Source organism: Babylonia areolata, chromosome 2, assembly GCF_041734735.1.
Source record: "Babylonia areolata isolate BAREFJ2019XMU chromosome 2, ASM4173473v1, whole genome shotgun sequence".
NCBI classification, from domain to species: Eukaryota; Metazoa; Mollusca; class Gastropoda; order Neogastropoda; family Buccinidae; genus Babylonia; species Babylonia areolata.
The window spans coordinates 49,888,465-49,911,893 of record NC_134877.1 but is presented as its reverse complement, the minus strand read 5'-3'; the positions used below and the strand labels follow the sequence as shown (position 1 = coordinate 49,911,893).

Genomic DNA, 23,429 nt, shown 5'->3' with positions numbered 1-23,429 from the left:
ACTACGCACGTAAGAAGGGAGGCAAATAAGATAAGAGCTCTGACCTTTTCTCGATGGCCTATCTCGATAGCAAAGGCAGTGAGCAGGGAAGACATGGCCTTGGGAACAAGGGCAGAGGAGAAGAGAAGCAGGTGTTCGTTGATGAAATCCTCATCCTCATCAGAGGCGTTCTCCTGGAAGCGACTGACAAACCCTTCAGGGTCTTTGCGTCTCTGGTTCTTGATCACTTCCATCAGTTCTGTCTGAAAGAAGTCACACACAAACATCATCTTTTAAGATGGTAAAATGAACAAGCAACAACATTTTTTTTTTTTTTTGCAATTTAAATGATTTCAAACACAGTAGTTTTATCTTTCATCCATTTCTGGAGTTTAACGCATTATTCAATGATGCTCCTTGTTAAGATTGATGAAAGGATTGTGGAGGAATAAAGAGGCATGAATATCATTTCTGTAATCTACAATTCTTTTTCCAAAGTTATATATATTTTATGTGAGTTCAATATTTTATTTCTGCTCTAGTAAGAGCCCATCCAGATGTCTCATCATGGCCAACATCTTTGAAAGTTTGTTTTGGCTAGAGTTGGCCGCCAAGGGTTTACGTTTGTCAGAGGAATATGTATTTCACTTTGGATAAAAATGTGATCATTTTCTAAAAAACTACATTCGTGCAGCAGTGTACAAAAAATATATATAGCCCTGATTGCTGCCACAGTATATCTGCCAAAACTCTACTCTCTAGCCTCCTTTTTCAATCTGATTTGGTTGTGCTCCTTGACATCTTACAATTAAATTGTGGGGCAGCATGGGGGAAGCCTAACAACTGCAACCATTAATTTGTTTACTCTTCCGGTTACACATACGGACATAGCAGTAAATTCCAGACACACCACTCACATATCAGCACACACACACACACACACACACACACAAACATACACACACACACACACACACACACACACACACACACACAAACACACACTCACTCCAATTACTAAGCTTTACTTGTGGATCTGTTCTTCAAATGTTGTTGTGGGTAATGTTTCCCGTTCAATATTTTAAAATGCTATAATTCATTACCATTGTATTTTCAATCTTACTGAAGAAGAAAGACTGCAGTTTTATCTGATCTTATAGGATCTGTTTCAATTGCAATATCACTGATGTAAGAAAACACAATTTCACATGATTACAAGTATAGAAAGCATTAGGCATAAGATGATTGGATATGACAAAATGTTAATTTTTTAAATACCAATATTCTTGTTGAAATGTTTATCAAAGATCCCTACATACCTACATGCACATGCACACACACAACTGAAACAGGTTTATTACATACATAGACTCTTAGTGAAACACATGCAAGTCAAAAATAATTCATGACAATATTTTTTTAATTTGACCTTCGCCGTCATGGCCCTGCTGAAGTATGTCCCAAAACCAGTGCCAGGAACTTTGATGTTCACAGGAACGGTTATCATACCTACAGCAAGACAAGACAAAGTCTTTATCACCAAGGCTTAGAGAAAAGCAAGGTATATGCTGTTTTCTTTTTAACATCCAGTCCTCACCAATAGGAGGGACAAAAGTGAAAAGCATATAAGGAACAATAAGAAACAAGATCAAAAACACAATGAAAAGAACATGCATCACTTCAACCAACCTCTTTTCTTCATATTCATCATCACCTCATTACTCCACCCTCCACCGTCATCCCATTCAGAACAGAGCAAAAAAGAAACATATAGATAAATGCAAATATGCGTGTGTGTGTGTGTGTGTGTGTGTGTGTGTATAAAAACAAAACCTTAAGTGCCCACGGGTGGAAATTTCCATCCTCTCCTAGTGTGCAAAAAAGTGCCCCGGGACTGTAATTTCTGTCCGCATTATTGTAGGAATTTTCCTGTCGCAAAATCGTTAAATTTATATGAAATTGTCATAACTGGATAATGTGTTCATTTTCCTGTCAGAAAAGTATAGTTGTAAATAGTCATACCTTCTTCTTGTAGTTTGCAAGCTCGAATTTTTTTTCTTAATTATCCTCTGAACCAAAAAATCCCTTGACAAATAGCTGTCACTGAGCATAAAATATACTTGGCACTAAAAGGGTTAGACAGGCATGTCAGCATCACAGTAAGTATGTGTGTTGTCAAAGGGTAGGTCTTTACCAAATGCTGTGGCAATATGGTTAGCACCGCGGACTGAGAGCTGGGAGGGCATGGCTTCTACCCAGAGCTCAGTGTGTTATGGGCTTAACTGGGAAGACTGGGACCACACAGTCAATTATCATCCACTTCACAGATGCGTCTTAATATGTGTTGCTCTATTTTCCTGATCTACTTTCACTGCAAGTGTGTGTACATCTCAGGCCTGGTTAACACTGGGATATCATTATGACAGGAAACATAGAGGACAGCCTTGCTACGCAGTCCAAAACCTAAATGGACTGCCACAGCTGAATCATAATCCTTCTCCTCGTTCATCATCAATATAAAAAAGTTCAAAATTATGTGGCTTTTTATGCCCTGTCTCATGGTGACCTCAGTTTTGATACCCCTTCACTTGGGGTGAGTCCTGTCAAGGTCTACCATGTTGGCAGACTCAATGGGGCAGTGCAGGGTCTCCTCTGGTGTGTGACCTCCTGGCAACCTAACACTGATGATTCCCTGTGGACTGCTAACACTGGGACTGTGACGGATGAACCTAGGTGTGGCTGTGTGGGGGGGACTCGGAATGAGTGGTATGGGAATGCCACTGAAACAGTGCAGATGGTGGGTCTGCAAAAAAAAAAAAAAAAAAGGGGGGGGGGGGATGGGGGCCTTCTGTCTTGACAAAAATGTATGCAGAACTAAAGAAAAACAATACTCTATCATTCGGTTATATCCCACTGCTGAAGGTCATCCCTGACTTATTGTGAATTACACGTATCTTGGTATCTACAGAAATGCATGCTTGTCTGTGTGTGTGTGTGTGTGTGTGTGTGTGCGTGTGTGTGTGTGTGTGTGTGTGTGTGTGTGTGTGTGTGTGTGTGTGTGTGTGTGTGTGTGTGTGTGTGCGCGCGCGCGCGCGCGTGCATGCGCCCATGTGTGTTCAAACAAAAAATGAAAACGGATAACAAAATACAACAAAATAAAGCCATGTCAATGGATGCAACTGTCAAGTGGTTAAAGCGCTGGACTTTCAATACGAGAGTTCTTGATTCAAATCCCAGTCATGGTGCTATATCGTGCATCAGGGATGGAAATTTTATCTCTCAGATCAACAGATATGCAGACCTACCAGTGCATGAATCCCCTTTGTTTCTGTATACACATGCAGAAGATCAAATATGCATGTTAAAGACCCCGTTATTCATGTCTGCATTCGGTAGTTTATCAAAACATGAACATACCCAGCATGCGTACCCTGCAGGCACAATAAAAACAGTCACCACTGGTGAGTACACATGGGAGTTGCTGCCCACAAATGAAGAAGAAGAAAGCCATGCAAGAAACAGTCAGTCACCATGCCAGTGATTCAGTGTGTGTTTCACAACTTTCTCCGCCTCCTCAGCCTCCAGGTCAAAATCCAGTCCGAGGAACAAGGTCAAGGTTATCTCTGTCGCCACTTTCTTGAAAAAACTGTACAAGGGCAGTGGCTCTCTGAAGCAGGGTATGTGTCAGGCCACATGTCAGAGATACGTAACACAATGCAAACATGTAACACTTCAAAATATTACCATGTTTTACAGACTATAACGAAATGTTTTCTCCTTAACTTCAATCCATGCACTTTATAATATGGTGTGCCAAATGTATGGTTAAAATATGCTGCTGTGAATCAGAATCACATCAGGGTCCACTTCTGATCCTGGAAGTTTGATATTTATGGCAGTGAAAATGAATGGGCGTTTCCATCAACTACCACTTCACATCATATTATCTACAACGTCTGCAGAAGCAGGAATGTCTGAAAGAGAACATATCAACATCTTTTCACAAAAACTGAACTCAGTCGTTGCCGAGCATCACTGCCTGAGTCTGTCAGTGGATCATTTCAATGTAACAGCAAGTTTCCATACCAACCAACACAGATTTAAGAAGGCAGAGACTGACAAGACAGGACAAATGAGCAGACAATGCACATGAAAAGAGTCTTCCTATGTTGACATCAGGGCCACAGCATCAACTTTGGCTAGGAGCCAAATAAGGATGAGGTAGTGACAGCTGTCATCTCATCAACGAACTTTGAACTTGGATCTTTTTCGCTTTTGTTTAGCATCTTTATGTGCAAGTTGTAACATGCTGCATTTAATCATGTTTATGCATTGTTAAAATTGTTTTTCTTTATCTGTTTTTAATTTGGGTGTGCCTGTGTGCCTTATAATCCAAAACACCTTGTCAGTTAAATATGGTACAATTTACACAAGGAAAGTGCATATACATGCAGTTGTGTTAATGCATACATTCACATGTATAAGACAACTGCACACATACAAACATAAGAAAGTGAAATCAACTGCTAGCATCTGCAGTTGACAAGAAAATTACCATACACATACACCACATACACAAACCTTGCACGCACGCATTCACTCACACACACACACACAAAAAAACACACACTTACAAGCACATATTCTCCCACATACGTGGATAGTCAACCAGATCAGGATTATATTTTCTCCCGCACATATGAATTCATGAAAGAGAAAACATTCAATATATGTTTCATAACTGCTGAATAGAAGAAAAATAAACCAAGCATCCTGCAATGTTAAAAAAATCAATTTCTGTCTCGATCTTGAAACGTACATTATGATTAAAATTAGATTAAAGTTCACTGTGGCACAACATTCCCAATAAAGTCTTTAAGAAAAGATTATTTTTCACAGAAAGAGTGAACCATTTCTGCAAATGAAGTCACTCTATTGCTTAGAATGACCAAAACAAGCATCACAAACATTTCAGTCATGAAACTTACCTGGGGTTGATTTTAGCAACGTTCCACTCTGATATTCTGTGGAAACAGAAACCTCAATATCTGTCATCAATGAACAACAATACAACAATAAGAGCGCTGCATGCACCTGTTAATGATTCAGCCAATGGTACATGATTCAAAGACATCAGTATGGAAATATGCATGCTGTGCTTATTCTCTGTTTCACCAGCTCAGCTGTGTCAAGTATGAAACATGAATCAATGCACAAAATTATGTATTTTTGCCATGATAAAATACACCACACACAGCTTTCAAGTTGTATTGGACTAAGTGTATAAGAACAAAATACAACCACACACATTCACTTTCATTCTCTCCCTCTCTCTCTCTCACACACACAATGTCATTCTCTTCCTCTCGTCTCTCTCTCTCTCTCACACACACACACACACACACAGAGGGAACCAAAAAAGAACAGCAACAAAGAGAATGTATGTACACATGCACACATTCGCAGACACACAAAAACATAGAAAAGGAGAAAACAGCTATAATGAGAACACACACACACACACTCTCTCTCTCTCTCTCTCCCTCACTCTACATTGGCACCCTTCCACACAACATATACTTATAAACACGTTGGGGTCCCACTGACCTGTGAATAGTATCTTGATAAGACTGAAGAGCTTCAGCCGTGAACAGGTGGGAGATTTGGTCTCTCACCATGCATGCCTCCTCATCTACAAACAATAGTACAACTTACCAAGACATGTTTTAATGCCTTCATGTTCATATTTTCACAAAGTGAATATAACATTTAGCATTCAGGATTATTACCCAGTACTTTTTTTCAGAACACAGCTGATTCCCCTAAGATATTGTATCTCATTCTTAAGATCACTGGGAACTTTTATAACTCATATTTACATGTTAATCTTGCAATAACTCTATATATACATCAATCTCACTGTCAAGTTTCACTGACTTGAAATGTTTTCTGAGAAAATGATTTAAACTAAATGAAAAGTTGCTTTTTTTGTGCAATGTGTACAAAGACTACACTTAAATGTATGTGAAATATATCACAATAATCTGATATCTCTATTGGAAGAATAAACAAGACAGGCAAGGTCTTCAAGACTCACTTGTGATACACTTTAAAAAAAATGGTTAAAATGTGTTCTGTATTCATTATTATAAAGCTTCGGGTTAAAGAAAATAAATAAATAAAATAAAAAGAAGGCCTGAGTGCAGGTTCAAACCCAGCATGCTCGGGTGGGAAGAAATTGTCTTAGTCACTGCACTATTGCGGACCTATCAATGACATTCAAAAATTAGCATTTAAGCATGCTTTTTTTTAAAGGTGATAAATCCATTGTGGTATTCGAAGTGACAGCGCTGTTTAAATCATGTCATTTTGATGTATATCGGGCATTTAAGAATTCTTTAAAGTCCACAGTAAAGGAAACTTTGCTGCTGCAACATTTAGCCACTTTCTCTGGATTTAAGACAGTTCTAGATAGAGGTATGACAAGTTTAGTTACACTCGCCAGAAGGTAAGACATAGTTGATTCCATTTCTCTTTTATGTTCATTCCAGTTAATTGAGTATCCACTTTAAAAGATTCATATGCAGTAAACACGTCGATGATGTAGTCTGTGTCATCGTATGTGTTCTGTCCAAAATTTGTATTTCCTTCCAACAAAAAAAACGGTCCCACTGTCTTCTTGCTAAGCATTGCCTACGCCACTGCAACTGGGATGCGGTAATATGGTGTTCTTGGAATCCCAGAAATAGCCTCAACAAAATAAACCGTTAATGTTATGGGAAACACGGCTTAAAGGGGGGACTTAAAACCTATTATTGGTATGACTGTGAAGATTTTTCCCTACTATTTTTAAACCAAATCTGGTGTTTACAAAGTATTTCCAGAGAAAATGGCAATTTTAGAGTTTACCATGGACACACAGACATACATACAGACAGATACACACACACAGACAACTGAACACCCGGTTATAACATAGACCCACTTTGTTTACACAAGTGAATCAAAAAAAGGCATCCTGTACACATTACAGGAGTCTATAATGTCTCCATTCCCTTGAAAATGGCAGTTTTTCTGAAATTTTGCACCTTTCCCTATTTCTACTATTTTTTATGTGGTGTGTGTGTGTGTGTGTGTGTGTGTGTGTGTGTGTGTGTGTGTGTGTGTGTGTGAGTGTGAGTACTGTGGGGTTTTTAGAATATCTACAGATGCACACACTTGTCCAAGTCTCACTGCCATAAGTCCTGCTGTTCGCATTTTTACTTTCAACAATGTTAATAATTTTTCTGCTGCTGCTTTATTATCTGATCAGTCAGCCACTATATCCATTCCCAAGCATTTAATGCTGCAAACATTTCAAGATGGTATGAAGGTACCTTTGATGCACCATAAAAGTATATATCTTTACTGACAAAATTCAAACTTAACACCAACTGTATCAAACATCTACACTATACCCCTACCAAAACCTCTATCTATTGTGATACAATGAAAGCTAACACCATGATCATACTGCAAAAGTGAAGGTTTACAACCTCAAACATCTACACTATACCCCTACCAAAACCTCTATCTACTGTGATACAATGAAAGCTAACACCATGATCATACGCAGAAGTGAAGGTTTACAACCTCAAACATCTACACTATACCCCTACCAAAACCTCTATCTATGGTGATACAATGAAAGCTAACACCATGATCATACTGCAAAAGTGAAGGTTTACAACCAGCTTCAGTGCTTAAGTGTTACAGGCTCACACTTACCATTAGTGAAGAAAATATTTTTCTCATACATCTTTTCCATGAAAGATTTGTAAGTCATCTCAAAAGCCCCAGTTTCATCTGTACAGATAAGAAATCAACCTTTTAGAAATTAAACATCATCTCTCATCCACCCCACACCCCACCCACATACAGATGTAATTTACAAATCAACCTTTTAAAAAATCAAATATCATCTCACACACACACACACACACACACACACACACACACACACACACACAGGTACAAATCAAACTTTTGAAAATTGACCACCATCTTTCATGCCCGCACACACATGCATCTTTATTCTCTCCACTCAGCCCCCCCCCCTACCCCCCCCCCCCACCCCCCCACAATATTACCTCATAACCAATTATGACGAAATCAAGAAAGTTAACACCACTAGATCATTTACACTGTTTATTTGTTGAAACCAGCCTCACCTGACAAGACTTCCTGCACACCACGGTTGGAGCACACAAATACTGTGGGTTTGTTCATCACCCGGCCAGCAAAGACTCGTGAACTGTATTGCTGAATGTAGCTGTCCGTGAAACCCAAAGGGTTGTTTAAGAACTCATTCGTCAGGCCACCCAGCACTGACCATCCCACATATCCTGGGAGTTCAGCCATGGTTCAGGTAATGGAGAAAATGTGCAGAAGGCTCCTGACACTACAGGCATTTGGAATCATTGTCCCAGAGCGACATGCCTTGCTGTTCAGTTGACATCCATACTGGTCTGGTAAATGTTCAGTTAAACCTGAGCATATTGAAGTTTTGTAGCCTTGTGCTTGATTCTTGTTTCACTGCATTTTAAGCTGCCACAATAAAATTTAAAAAGCAAAATATCAGCAAGAACGTTTATCATATCACATTCCAATATATAACATTAATAATTAAAGTACACATGTAAAGAATAACTCAAGTAACTTCGATCCTCTGTTTTGATATTGATTATTGTACATCTTTTGTATCACCATTTATTATGGGTTACAATGGTTTGAGTGCAAATGGGGTGTGTACATGTCTATGTAAATTGTGAACATGATGATGATGCTGTGCATGTTTGCGTGAGAGAGAGACAGACAGACAGACAGATAGACAGAGACAGAGAGAGACTGACACAGAGCAAAAGAGAGAATGAATGTGTGTGTTACATGTGTATATGAGTGCATGTGTGTGTGACGCGTGTAAAGTCTTGAACCTTTATCACCTTGAACCTCATCATATGAAGTTAAACTGCACTGTCTGACTGATAATTATCCTTTTTATTGGAAAGATTCAATTGTTGCCTTTGATGCTCTGTGTGTGTGTGTGTGTGTGTGTGTTCGCCCATACATGTGCGTGTGTTTTCCTGTGCAGGGTGACTGAGAATGGGCGTTGGTTGGGTAACAGAGAAATAGATCAGATATCCCTGATTATATATTATACTGAAGGAAGGTAAAATCCTATTCTTGCGTCCTAAATTTTGGGACCTACTTTGCCGGCCTGCACTGATGAAACAACATACCATTTTTTTAGTAGATGTAACCCATTTTCATTGTTTTTCGGCTCTCTCTTTCCCTCTCTCTCTACATATAATATATACTGCACAATGAATTACTCAATTTTTGTGCGGACTCAGTCACTAAACTAACGTGCCGCCATCTTGAGAGTTACGAATTACATATGAACACTGACATCTGTATTCTCCCTCCATTTCTCATCTTTAGATCTGAAGTTGATAGTTGCTCAGTGACGTCGCATCCGCCGTTTTAAATATTACCGACTGGTGAGCAAACGGCGTTAATCGCACCACACGATCTCAGCCATGATTTAAAACTGTCAGTGTTTACCCTGTACATAAAAACCCCTTCGCCTGGAACATGCAACTGTTATTTAACACTACAGATCTTGAAAACGAAATTTGGTACAGATTTACCTCCCGCTCTCCTTCGCATTGAACTTTCAATTTCGCGTGCGTTTGTATTTCGCTTTTGATACTTCCGGCAAATTACCGACGAACGCATTAGCACGTTGCACCGATACTGAAAAAATACCAAATGCAGCGCTGAAAACCAACTTAAAGCAAAACACAAAACTCTTATGAAACCGCAGAATGATCCGAAAATAAGTGTGTTCCTTCTGTTAGCATTTGTTAACCTTAAACATTCATTATTTCAGAGGAGTGAATTCTATTTTTATTTCACGACCTCGTTTTCTTCGCGATGGGTGGGGGTGTGCGCAGCTTAGCAGGTTCACTGTTGAAATGTTATTAGTCTTTTAAAATTCTCAAGAGTTGGTGCTCTTACGATGTTTTCTACCAAGTGGTTCCAGTCTCTTACTGTTCTAACAAAGAATGACTGTTTGTACAGTTGTTCTGTCCGGCATCTACTGACTTGAAATGTTCTCGTGTTGTTTCTTATATAGTCAGAGATCCTCGCACTGGTGGTATCGTACTGGTCGCCAGATGTTCGTGACCTTATGAGACGTCCTGGTTTGCGTGGAGTTCAATACTCAGCAGATGGTACCATCATCATCATCAAGTCTTCCGCAGAGTGTCCACAATCATCAGGCTGGTTATTCTGACACTTTTAAAGGTGGGGAGGGGGGGCAGGGGGGGTATGCAAAAAAAAAAAAAAAACAAGAAAAAAAAGAAAACACACACTACTGGTGGAGTTTACGAGCTCCCAACGTGAACACGCCAGGAGACGCAGCTCCAACCACAGCCTCGGTCAAAGTATCGTTCCACTCAGAGATGGTTCGCGGGAGGAACGAGTGAATCCGGTAGTCCCGTTGATACTGAAGTCAAGCAAGCTGCCTTGAATGTGCTCTAATCTGTCCCTCTTCTTAGCCGGTGCTCTCAATTTTGATTCCTGGGATTTACTGAGTTTGTTAAAATCCACCTGGACCATGTTGTTAATGATTTTGTGCAGCATGCTGAGCCTTGCGATCTTACGTCAGCTTTGTAGGGATGTCAATCCGAGGTGGTGTAACATGTCAGTGACGCTGGCGGTTCTTTTGTAACGATTTAAAACGAAACGTGCTGATCTTCGTTGCACACGGCCTAAATTTTTGTGATCTGTCCTTCTTTGTACGGGTCCCACACGTACAGTGCTTCCATATCCCAGAACAGGCCGCACCAGAGCCTTATAGGCTGTATTTTTTAGTCTGATGTTGCTGACTCTAAGGTTTCGACGCAAAAACCCTAACGTTTTGTTTGCTTTGTTCGTGATGTTCTGAACATGGAGATCCCAATCTAGGTCTTGTGTGAACGTGACACCAAATAGTTTGCCGAGGTGACATTGGCAAGAGTCTGGTTGTGCAGCTGGTACGATGGTGTCAGCAGCTTCTTCTTTCTCTTGGGACTGATAACCGGGAGGGTGATACATTTCCCGGGGTGGAATGACATGTCCCATCTTTCCTCCCATTTCTCTAGTTGTTGGAGATCTGTTTGTAGTTGGGTCTGATCTTGGCCTGCTGTTATTTGCCTGTAGACAGCGGTGTCATCTGCAAAGAGTCACGTGGGTGAGAAGACAGTTCCGGGCAAGTCGTTTATGTAAACCAAGAACAAGCTTGACCCAAGAACAGAGCCCTGAGGTACTCCAGATTTCACAGTGACCGAGTCTGACTTCGCGCTGTCAACTACCACAGCCTGCCTCCGGTCTAGTAGGAAACCTCCAATCCATCTGTTAACATGGCCTCGGACTCCATAATCGATGGTGCAGTTTATGCAGGAGGAGGGAATGATTAACCTTGTCGAAGGTTTTCGCGAAGTCCATTACCACGATGTCAGTTTGTTGGCAGGCTTCCGTATTCTCGGTCAGCTCCTCCATGAACTCCAGCAGCTGGGTTTCACAAGATCTTTTACGACGAAAGCCTTGCTGCCTGGGAGAAAGGATGTTGTTCTTCTCTAGATGGTCCATGAGTGAACTGACAATGATATGCTCCAGAATCTTACATGGGTCAATGATACGGGGCGATAATTTGCTGGATCGTAATGGTATGGCCGGTACCGCCAACCCCTCACCCATCTTGTAGAGGAAGATGAGGCTTGGACACACACGCGCGCGCACAAACACACACACACACACACACACACACACACACACACACACACACACAGCACGGACGTATATATTACCATTATAAGTCCGTGACAAACACACACAGCTGAAGCCTCATATCTTGGATAAATCTAATTCAAATTCAGTTCTTGATTGTCTGCTTCAAACAAAACAAAAAAATTATCTTTCGGCTCACCACTCAAAATGCCCGCCAGCAAATATCAAAGAGACTAACGAGTAAATAACACACTCTAATTCCCTGATCACAATGCACTTACAAATTAATTATTCTCAAGGCCTGACTGACTAAGCGCGTTGGGTTACGCTGCTGGTCGGGCATCAGCTTGGCAGATGTGGTGTAGCGTATATGGATTTGACCGACTTTGAGCTACTGATACTGATAATTATCATGTAAAAAGAAAAACGTTCGGGTAAGATAATATCACATGAATTTTCAGAAAAAGTCTGGAATGTACAGACTAATAATTTTGTTGAACCCCTCCCTCTTCTTTTCTTCTTGCAATTGAGTATCCACAATGATCAGTTCGATTTCGCGAAACTGTTCTGGTCGAAGTCCGAAGGTCGGATAGTTAAAAAATAAATAAATAAATAAATATATATATATATATATTTTTTTTTTTTTTTTTTAAAGTGATCATGATTATGCTTGATCCTGTTACAGGAATGTTTGAGTACTATCACTTACCAGTGAAAAGACGTTAAACCAAAGACAGCGCGCGCGCGCGCGCGCACACACACACACACACACACACACACACACACACATTTGTTTGGGAAGAGGGGAAATTATCGCCGTGGCAACAGTTCGGATGTATTTTGGTAAATAGACTTACTTCCCTTCCCTATTTCCCGCGGACGTGAGAACTGTGGAAAGTTTGATGTTACGCAAACAGCTTTATTGTTCGTTTATCACTGTGCAGAATATCATGATCAGCCAGTCCAAAATTTCATCGTTCTTTTCTAGAACGCCTGCCAAGAGGACGACATCCACTACAGAGTCAGAGGTTTGTACTTCGTGTTGATAATTTTCCTCTTTTTTTTCGTTCGAGGCCTGTGTCTACCACGTTCACACGAGTGTGCTTTTACGTGTATTGCCGTTGTACCCCTGCAAAACTGGCAACAACAACAAAATAACAGGTGTTATTTTGCAAAGACATTCGATGTTCATGATCACACTCTTCTCATCAGAAAATTTTAAGTTTTTATCAGAAAACTAAAAGCAATACTTTAGAGCTAATATCTTCGTTTTTATTGACTCACTTGTGTAAACAAAGTGAGTCTATGTTTTAACCCGGTGTTCGGTTGTCTGTGTGTGTGTCTGTGTGCCCGTGGTAAACTTTAACATTGACATTTTCTCTGCAAATACTTTGTCAGTTGACACCAAATTAGGCATAAAAATAGGAAAAATTCAGTTCTTTCCAGTCATCTTGTTTAAAAGTAAATAAAACAATATTGCACTTCTGGGATGGGCACAAAAAACAAACAAAAACAAAAAAATGAAGCCTAATTATATGCAAACTGCATTTACTGTTATATTTATATTTTTTGTATTCTCTAAACTTGGCACTTTGATCTGATATTCAGATCCAACAACAAGAGCAGTCATTATTATCATTTTTTGTTCAAACAGGAACTTCTTTTGCTAAGCATGGAAGTTTTATTTATTTTGCAAACGTTTTGGTGCATAGTAAAAAAGGGAAATTACTCTGTAATTAATGCTAGGGGACTTAATTTGCTTCAAAATGATCTTTCTCATCTTAAACATTACATTTTGAAATTTTACTAAATAAATAAAAAGCTTGGATTTTTTAAAAAGTGTATCACAAGTGAGTCTTGAAGGCCTTGCCTCTCTTGTTGTAGTTGTAGTAGTAGTAATGTAGGGACTGGCGGGTCATCTGCCTAGACCTCTCGGCCTTTTTATGTCCCCATCGAATCTGCATCTTCACTTCTTTCTTTTTATTTTATTTATTTATTTTCCTCTTTTGTTTGTTGTTGTTGGGCGGGATACGCAAGTACACTTCTGCAAGAACTTTGCTTTCATTCATCATAATCAAAAAAAAGAAAAATTCTTTTAAGATGATATTGGTGTCAAGGAGATTTTTTAACGTGTTAGAATTTTGTGCAAGTTTAACCGGTTGGTACAATGGTAGTGCATTCCATATTTGTGCAGTTCGGTTAGCCAATGAATTTTTAATGAACTTTTAAAGTAAAGTTGGTGATGCAGTGTTCTGAACAAATTTTCTTTACTGAGTTTCTTGTACTATCATGACCCGACATTCTAAAGATATACCTTACATTTACATCATTTATGTTATATTTTTCAGTGAAATATTGTCAAACAGAAAGCAACTGGTTTCAGTTGATAGATTCAAATCCCAGCTTTTACCAATGAATTATGGTTTTCCCCAAGGTTCTGCTCTGGGACCTATTTTATTTTATATTTTGTATTAATGATTTACCCCTATTTATTAAACCATCTTGTGAATTATTTGCAGATGACACATCAGTTCATACTAAGCATCATAGAATAGAAAGAGTATCTCTCACTTTGCAACAAAGTATTACTGATATAGTAACAATGGTCTGAACTTAATCATATGTGCTTGCATCTACAAAAGACAAAATACATAACATTGTCATTACCACAAGGCAAAAGCACCAAAACCTTCCACGCACACATTCTCCATTGTATTTTAAGGCGTAATGATTGAGGAAGTCAGTCATCACAAATTACTTGGTCTTGTTATTGACAATAAACTGTCATGGTCTCAACATATAATGATGTAAAAAAAAAAATAAAATAAATAAAAAATCAAAAAGATTCATCAACAACTGTCTAGAATGAAATATTTCTTAAACAAGCATTGCCGTAAATTATTTTTCCGAGCTTATATCGAACCACATGTGAATTATCATGCCTCAGCAATATGTGATTCTGCCAATGAAAGTGTTCTAAAACAACTTATGAGTCTACACAGAAGAGCTCTAAAGCTGATACATCTGAAATCTTCGTCATTATCTGTCTCTGATTAGAAAGACTTAGATATTCTGCCATTGAAATGGAAATTCATATATAAAAAGGCGCTTTTTTATGTTTAAGATAATGTCTGGTTTTTCTCCTCCATCTTTGAAACAGCGAATTGTTACAAGTACAATATGTAACATCAACACGATCATGGTACCATTGCCTATAATTGATTTATTTAAATCGAGTATCACATACTCCTGCTGTTGCCTCTGAAACAACTAGTTTTAATGTCCATACAACTGTACAAGTTTCACTGTGTTAAGGAAATAAAGTATCTTTAATACCTGATGGAAAAATTTGCAAATTCTGCTTAGTACATCATATTTATGTTATGTCATATATTACTGTATCTCTCTCTCTCTCTCTCTCTCTCTCTCTCTCTTATCCACATTATAATTATTGCCTCCTCTCACCCATTTTCTTAATTCTTTTTTCTCCACATGTATTTAATATACATGTTGATTGTTACGATTATAATGTTTGTTGTAAAGTTTATTTTCTCATCTTTCTATGAATTTGCTTGTTTAACATTTCCTTTCTTGTGGTCTTTCTTTACACCTTTTCTTTTGACATTTTTTTCCTTTTGAGGGCTGGGTGAAAAAATGCAATTGTTTGCTTTCTCTGTTACCCTCAGAAATAAAAAAAAAAAATCATTCATTCATTCATCCATTCTTTCTCTGCTTCACACATCCCCCCCCCCTTTTTTTTTTCTTTCTCTTTCCAGGAAAAACCCGAAAAGAAAGTGAAATTATCACCTGAACAGAACAACAAGACAGATTCATCACCACAGCCATTGCAGGAGAACACACTCAGTTCACCATGCACGCCATCAAGACCATCACCTGCCTCAGCATCCTCATTGACACCAGAACAGAAGGCACGAATAGAAGCCAACAAGAGGGCAGCACTGGCTCGACAACAATCACAAAAGGAGAATGCTGGGACAGAAGGCTGTATGGTGACAAACATGGGAGCTTCTTGGAAACAAGCCTTGAGTGCTGAATTTTCTAAGTCCTACTTCAAACAGGTTTGTCAAAACAAAACCTTATTAATACTGCAGTTTGAAAAGTCAAATGATTTTAACATGTTTGATATTATGTGAATGTCATTGGTGAAACATTTATAAATTACATATGAATGAATTATTTGTATTAACAAAGCACAGTGTACAACTGTTACCTTTCTGTGCTTTCTAATTGTCATATTATAGTAGTCAATATTATTATTATGTAGGTTTATTAATAAATGATTTGATTTGTGGGATACACATTATTTACATTACCTCACAAAATAAATGTTTCAGCTGATATGAGGTATCAAATTTATTTATTTTTATTCATGTGACTGTCATTAGTTTTACATGAAACTGAAAGGGAAACTGGATAATGTTTACAATAGTTTAAATTTGATGTGCAGTTCTTGCAGAATGATTAAATATAATTGTTTAATTTATATGATTTATGACATGATCAGGAAAACTGTTCATGGAATAAGATCTGTTTTTGTTTTGTTTTTTCTTTACAGCTCAGCCAGTTTGTAGATGGGGAGCGAAGAAAAGGCCAGGTATTCCCGCCTGCCGATCAGGTCTTCACATGGACACAAGCCTGCAAGATCACAGATGTAAGTGAAACGAAATACATTAGTTATCTTCTGTTTCCCTGACACAGGGGTTTGAATAGAAAGAAAAAAAAGTCTGGTTGTATTAGTCATTCTCTAAATTCATATCTAAGATTTTCTTAGAATCCTTTTTATTGAAATCAGTCAGTCAGTTCCTTCTTTTTTCTTTTTTTTTTTTTTTTTTTTTTGCTTTTATTTGTTTGTTTTGTTGCTTTGTTGAAATTCAGAGACACCCTACCTTTTATAATGTGCATTCAATCTCTTGACTTTATGTTTGATTACCCAATTAAAATAATCTCTGTTGATATTATGAAAGTGGATAACATCTTGCCTGACTAAACTGACAACACAATCCATTACATCTCAGTTTCAGTCTCTTAGTTATTGAGAGTATATTATTGTTTTAACAAAAATGTATACTGTATTTGATATTTAATGTATTTAATAGATTTTGAACACACTACAAAAAAACTGATTATTGAATTTGTTGCAAAATTATTATTTATGTTTTTAAAGGGTGCTTTTTTGTTTTGTTTTTTAAACTGAAGATTGCTAAGAGATTGCCTAAATCTGCTTACATTTCTATTATTTTTCTGGTTGGCTAGTTGAATCAAATAAATAAGGCTGATCTTCATTCATAATTGAACAAAGAGTAAGTTATAAGAATACAAGTGCTCCTGTCTCTGCTTCAAAGTTATCACAGGCTCTGCTGCTCAGTATCTATCTGAACTTTTCCCAATATACATTCCCTCCAGGACCCGTCGATCTTCTGCTGTCACCAGACTCTTGATCTTCCTAGTTTCACACACAAACAGCATGGCCAACGAGCTTTTTCTTTCTGAGCAGCTGAGCTCTGGAACTCTTTACCATACTCTATTTGACACACTCAGTCTTTCAGATAAGGCCTGAAAAGATTAAGGCCTACCCTCTCCCTACCACTTAAGAACGTGCTGTTTGAGGTGTTTCCATCCAGAGTGATGACCTGAATGTGATCTGTGTGCATGAGGATGGAGAGAGAGGGCAAGAGTGCAGTTGCCTGTTTGTGTTGTACGCTCGTGTGTGTGTGTGCATGCATGCACCCATTAAGCGAATTGTTTTCAGGGTACTTTGAATTCTATGTTTATAGTAAAACAGGGCTTGTGTTTAGTTGAGGCCAGAGATGACTTGGTGCAACTTGTGTGTTGTGTGTTGTGTTGCAGGTGAAAGTGGTGATTCTGGGACAGGACCCTTACCATGGACCTGGACAAGCACATGGTTCGTTGAAACTTTTTTGTATTGTGTTGTTTTTTAGCTTATTGTAGATAGAAAGTGTGGACACCAGTCACATATTGAAAATACACCATCTTGCAACAGCAACGAAGATTAGGTTAGAACCAACACAACAGTCAATTGAAGTGCGAGTCAGGTTTAGCCATTTCTAACCTTTGAACAAGTCTTTAGATTTATATCAAACTTAACAACACCGAAGATAAAAAAAATTCAGAAAATAGACAATCTCTGTGCCATTTGTGCTTTAAAACGATACTTTTCTAAGTACTGAGCTTTATTTTATCTGAGCTTTATTTTATTATATCTTTTTTTATATAGTAATTGCACAGTAAGAAATTGTCATAAGTAGACAGGTGCACTTGACTTGGTCCTTAACTGCACTTACTGACTTAGGCTAGCTGTACCTGTGGAGTGAAAAATATGGAAATACATTTTAGGGGAACGTGGGGGAGAATGTTTTAATGTGTCCATCTGTGTGTATATGCATGTATCTGTGTTTTCAACTATTGCATTTTCTTGTTGACAACAATTTTCATTGATAGAATGATACCAAACTTGGCATGATTACAATTATTACTTATATGTGTACCACTTCCTGTGAACTTTCTCTGTCAAAGTGTGTGTTCATTATTCCTGTTGAATAAAATTAATATATGTATATTTCTCCTTGTTACAGGGCTCTGTTTCAGTGTGCCCAAAGGAATCCAACCTCCTCCCAGGTACTTTGTACTTTTTCAACAAAATCCTTATATTTCAGATTATGTTTCACTGCAGATTTCTTTAACTTCTGATCTCATTTCTCTTGCTGTTCCTTCCAGTAGCAGGAGTATTCTACATTAATTGTCACTTTTGTTATACAGTATATATTTGTGTGTGTCTGGATGTTGATACTTGAGCATGTATTTACACACTTTTTTTTTTTTTTTGCTTTGATTTTTGATGAACTGCGGTTTGTGTACTTTAAATACAGTATATTGGTAAATGGTAGGACTTTTATCGAATAGCAGTGTTTGATGTAAATCTGGAATGGGCAGGAACATTTTGTGTGGTGTTGCAGTTTGGAGAACATGTACAAAGAACTGGCCGCAGACATTGAAGGCTTCAAACACCCTGGTCATGGTATGCTGATGGGCTGGGCAAAACAAGGTAACATCCTGGACCAAAACGATTTACTTGCAGTTCATGTTATCTCTTATTATTAGTCTATAGCACAACATTGGGTTTGTTGGACTTTTTTTTTTCCTATTGCTTTTCAAGTTCATTGCTCTGTAAAATGTTGACCGGTTAAGAACGCAAAAAAAAAAATGTCTTAAAAAAAAAGAAGTAAAAAAAAAAAAAAAAAAAAAAAAAAAAAGCATTGTGACTGTTTTTATCATTAATGTTTATGTTCTGCATCTTCACTGTTACGCTTAAATCACTGTATAAATAACAGTTACTGTATAATTTTTTTTTTTTTTTTTTTAAGCACAACAGTAGGTTATGTTCTTTTTTTTTCTTCTTTTTTTTTTTTGTCTTTTTCACTCTCTTGCCAAAAAAAAAACAAAAAAAAAAAAAAGGTCAGTTTCAGAGGTATGTCGTAGGTTTATGTGCACGAGTATCACTGTACTTAATGCTCAGTTCCGTTTTCCAGGTATTTATTGTTTTGAAAAAAATTATTTCTTTCTTTCTTCAAGTTCTTAAAGTTTCATATTGAAATCTTTTTTTTTTCCCCTTCCAAGTTCTTTAAGTTTGACATTGATGGTGTTTTCAGTCCTGATATGGCCATGTGTGGTCAGTTGGGCTTTAAGCGACAATGGCATGAAGACAAATACACACAAAACAAAAAGAAACATAAACTAGAGCACTAAAAATCCCAGACAAAAATGTAAGAATTTATAGTTCTGAACACTAATAACCACAAAAGAATTGCCCATTCATAGGTAAACATACAGAAAAATGTGTGCGTCCTCCACTCCCTGTTATTGTTTTTGTTTTTCTTGGTTGTTTTGGGGGGGTTGGGTAATAATTTTCGCCAGCCAATAAATAAAGTCCCACGTGTAGCACACAAAACGGTGCTCTGTGTGTATTGATCTGAGGCCTAAAAAGTAAATAAATAAATAATGGCAACAATGATAAAAAGCACACAAGTGTTAATTGTTATTGCAGGTGTGCTGCTGCTGAATGCTTGCTTAACAGTGCGTGCTCGTCAGCCAAACTCGCATGCAGGCAAGGGATGGGAGCAGTTCACTGATGCAACAATCAAATGGCTGAACAGTAACACAACGGGAACTGTCTTCATGCTCTGGGGAGGTTACGCACAGAAAAAGGGAGCCTGCATAGACAAAGTAAGTACATGTGGTTCCATTGCAGGTGTGTTCATGCTGCAAAAACAAGGGTGGCTATATGCTGAACATGCGTAGAACACATGCAGCACTCAACAGGGATGTTCAGATCAAGGCTACATTCAAGTTCAGGCGTAATGTTTTTAGATAATAGTCTGAAATCATTCTGGAGGGGGAAAAAAAACAGAAAAAAACCCAACAACAGCTGTTTCTTTTGCACTCAGTTCTAAGGAAGGTATTCACCATTCCAGACAAGACAAAAATCCTGTGTCTTCAATTCTACTGATCAGTTTCTAAACTCCACACAGTTTTCGACGCTTTCAAAACTCCAGACAGACTTCTGTCATTTGCTTGCAGATTTTCTCATGGGAAGAGAGCAGTAATTAGAAGAAGTCACAGGGCTCTTCAAGCTGAAGAGCTGCGTTGATGTAACTGACTCCTTTTAAAGAATGAGATAAATTGACAGCTGTTTCATCTGGTTCATATGATAGTCAAAACTGTCTGCTACACCTGTATTGTGCTTTTTGTGTAGTCGAAACCTTTCTGTCTGCTATACCTCTATTGTCGTACTCTTCGTTCTGTATTATATATAGACAATACTAGATTGATTAATATGTATTCACTGTACTTTCAGTTTTGCTTGTGTTGTATGTCCAGTAAAAAATGGAGCTGCAGTCAGGTCAGGCTTGAGCTCATAGAATCAAAACATACTTTGGTCTGTTCATAGACTGCAAGAACATTCATGACTTACGTTGATACATTGCAGAATCATGATTTTTAGATGTCTGTGAATACAGTACAGGGCGTTGCCAAAACTTATTTATTGTCTATTTTTTTGGATATACAAAGTATATGATTAGAATTTCAAGAAGATGAAAAGGTTTTGCCTTTAGCCCAAAACGTATGGTAATGAAAGCAGATGCTCAACTATTGTTTCGTTTGTCTGTTTTAACTACTTTAATTTTCTTTTCTTTTTTCTCACTGTATCCCTGATACTTACCTAAGAAATAATTGTTGAATGCATTATTTGGTGTGTAGAAAAAGCTTGCTGTGTTAAGCTGTTATTTTGATTTTTTTTTTCTCTCTCTCCATTTCCCTGATACTGAAACCAATGAAATAATATTTGGATTTATCATTTGATGTGCAGAAAAAGCACCACGTGTTAAAAGCAGCACATCCATCACCACTGTCAGTCTACAGGGGATTCAGCGGCTGCAAGCACTTTTCCCAATGCAACGCGCTGCTGAAAAAGAGTGGTAAAACTCCCATTGACTGGACCAAACTTCCCCCCGAGTAACGTTGCTGTCATCTGTTGAAGAGGCTCCCTTCGAGTTGAAGAGGCTCCCTTCGAGTTAAACAGTGATGATGTATATTCATCTGTTTTTCAGCTGTCATCACCAAGCAGGGTTCAGATTGATTCTGTTGTGGAATTCCATTGCAAAAGTAAAGGGAAAAAAGGTGTTCTTTTTGACTGATTTGTTTATTTTAACCTCATTTTAATGTTCTGTTAATAGCGATATTCCATTTTTATGGAAGTGAAAATGTCGAGAGAAGTTAACAAAGAGACCTTTCTTTACTGTCATTCTTTTTAGTGAAGAAATAATGGTTTAAAGTTTATTATCCCCCAACCCACCCCCACCCTTTTTTTTTTAATAAAAAAACCAAAAAAAACCCAAAACAAATGAAAGACTCAAGTCTGATTAAAGACTTATTAATAGACTCGAGAACAGTGTTTCTTTTCTTCTTCTGTTTTGCATGATCAGTCTTGGAGATTTTTTTTTTTTTTTTTTCACTTTTCTTTAATATTTGGAAAATTATCACTTGATATAAAGTGAAAAAGTGTAAGTGAAATCTCGGGAATTCGTTTTTCAGTTTGTAATCTTTATGTAAATCCTATATAAAGTCATACGAATTTACATGCTACAAAGTTATAAATCATCTCATTTACATTGGTTCTCCACAACAGTACATGCTAAAACCTTGGCATTTAAATATGGATTTGTGGCTCTGAAATTTTTGTATAGATTTTAAGAATGATTTTGCTTTTTTGTACAGATTGCATCCAATAAAGTAGTTTGTGGAAAGATTGTGTTTGTGTGTGTGTGTATATATATATATAATTTGGTGTGCACATTATTTAGGAGGGACTATTTTTATCCTCGGGTTAAATATTGGAGGTAACATAGGGCATCTTTTGAACATGTATAAGGCATACATATTTGATAAGCTTCAGCTGCTGTAAAGTGAAAGTCCTCCAATTTGCCAACAGTAAATGTTGCTTTCCAAGAAGTGATGTCATCTTCAGAAAGCTGTATTGGAATCCGACATGTTTTTGTCTACTTGATGACTCAGCTAAGTTACTCTATTTGTCTGTTCTGTTTGCTGCCGTTTCCTTCTTCTTTTTTTTTTCTTTTTTTTTACACTTTTTTTTTAATACAAATTTTCAGTGGAAGGTACACTGTTGTAAAACCCCAGTTCATTAACTTGATCAATCAGAATCTAGTTTACTATTTTTTGTGTGTCCCCACGTGGTGGTCAGAATGTACTTTTCAGGCACAGGGCGCATACAGCTGATAAGATGCAGGGGTCAGATTTCAGTATAAAAAAAAAAGTAGCAATTTATAGGCCAAAAATTATGTTGTATACTGTACCATGTCAAACTGATGCAAACCAGGCCTACAAAGAAGAGCAAACAGATAGGCCTGGTTTGCATCAGTTTGACATGATAAGTATATTTAACCAAACTGTGAGTATAATACAAAGTCAATACGAACTCATCATTTATGTGCTTCATAGATAGTCTGACAGTATATGTGGAGTGATGGCCAAGAGGTAATGTGTCTGCCTTGAAAGTGAGAGAATCTGAGTGCACTGGTTCAAATCCGAGCACAGTCGCCAGTATTTTCTCCCCCTCCGCTAGACCTTGAGTGGTGGTCTGGATGCTAGTCATTTGGATGAGATGATAAACCGAGGTCCCTTGTGCAGCATGCACTTAGAGCACATGAAAGAACTCATGGCAAAATCCTTTAGAAAAATCTGCAGGCAGAAAAACATAAAAAAAAGAAAAGAAAGGGTGGTGCTCTCAGTATAGCAACGTGCTCTCCCTGGGGAGTGCAGCCAGTATTTCACACAGAAGAGAAATCCATTTTGACAAAAATTAGTAATGCAGTACAATACAATATTGCTACCAACAGTGCAGGTGTCTCTGGTTTGACTGACAGCAGGATTGTAAGCAACTGGTTAGTGGAAAGTCTGTATGTTGAACTACTTTTCCAGTGATTACTACTTTGCCGGTGTTTGCATTCTGTGTTGTTGATTCACTTCCTGAATGTGCATGGGGTGCGTGCATGGAGCGGAGAGATTCCATCTCGCTGCAGCTC

At 37.9% G+C, this 23,429-nt stretch overlaps 1 protein-coding gene across 1 annotated transcript; it reads left to right on the top strand.

Annotated features, from left to right (window-relative positions):
* Positions 1–12,677: 12,677 nt before the first annotated feature.
* LOC143279484 (uracil-DNA glycosylase-like) lies at positions 12,678–22,133 on the top strand. Its single transcript, XM_076583527.1, has 8 exons — positions 12,678–12,818; positions 15,567–15,869; positions 16,367–16,462; positions 17,659–17,713; positions 18,405–18,447; positions 18,786–18,874; positions 19,874–20,052; positions 21,197–22,133. Exons 1-8 carry the CDS (start codon positions 12,693–12,695, stop codon positions 21,344–21,346), a joined length of 1,041 nt encoding a protein of 346 aa, XP_076439642.1. The 5' UTR covers positions 12,678–12,692; the 3' UTR covers positions 21,347–22,133.
* The last annotated feature ends 1,296 nt before the right edge of the window (positions 22,134–23,429 follow it).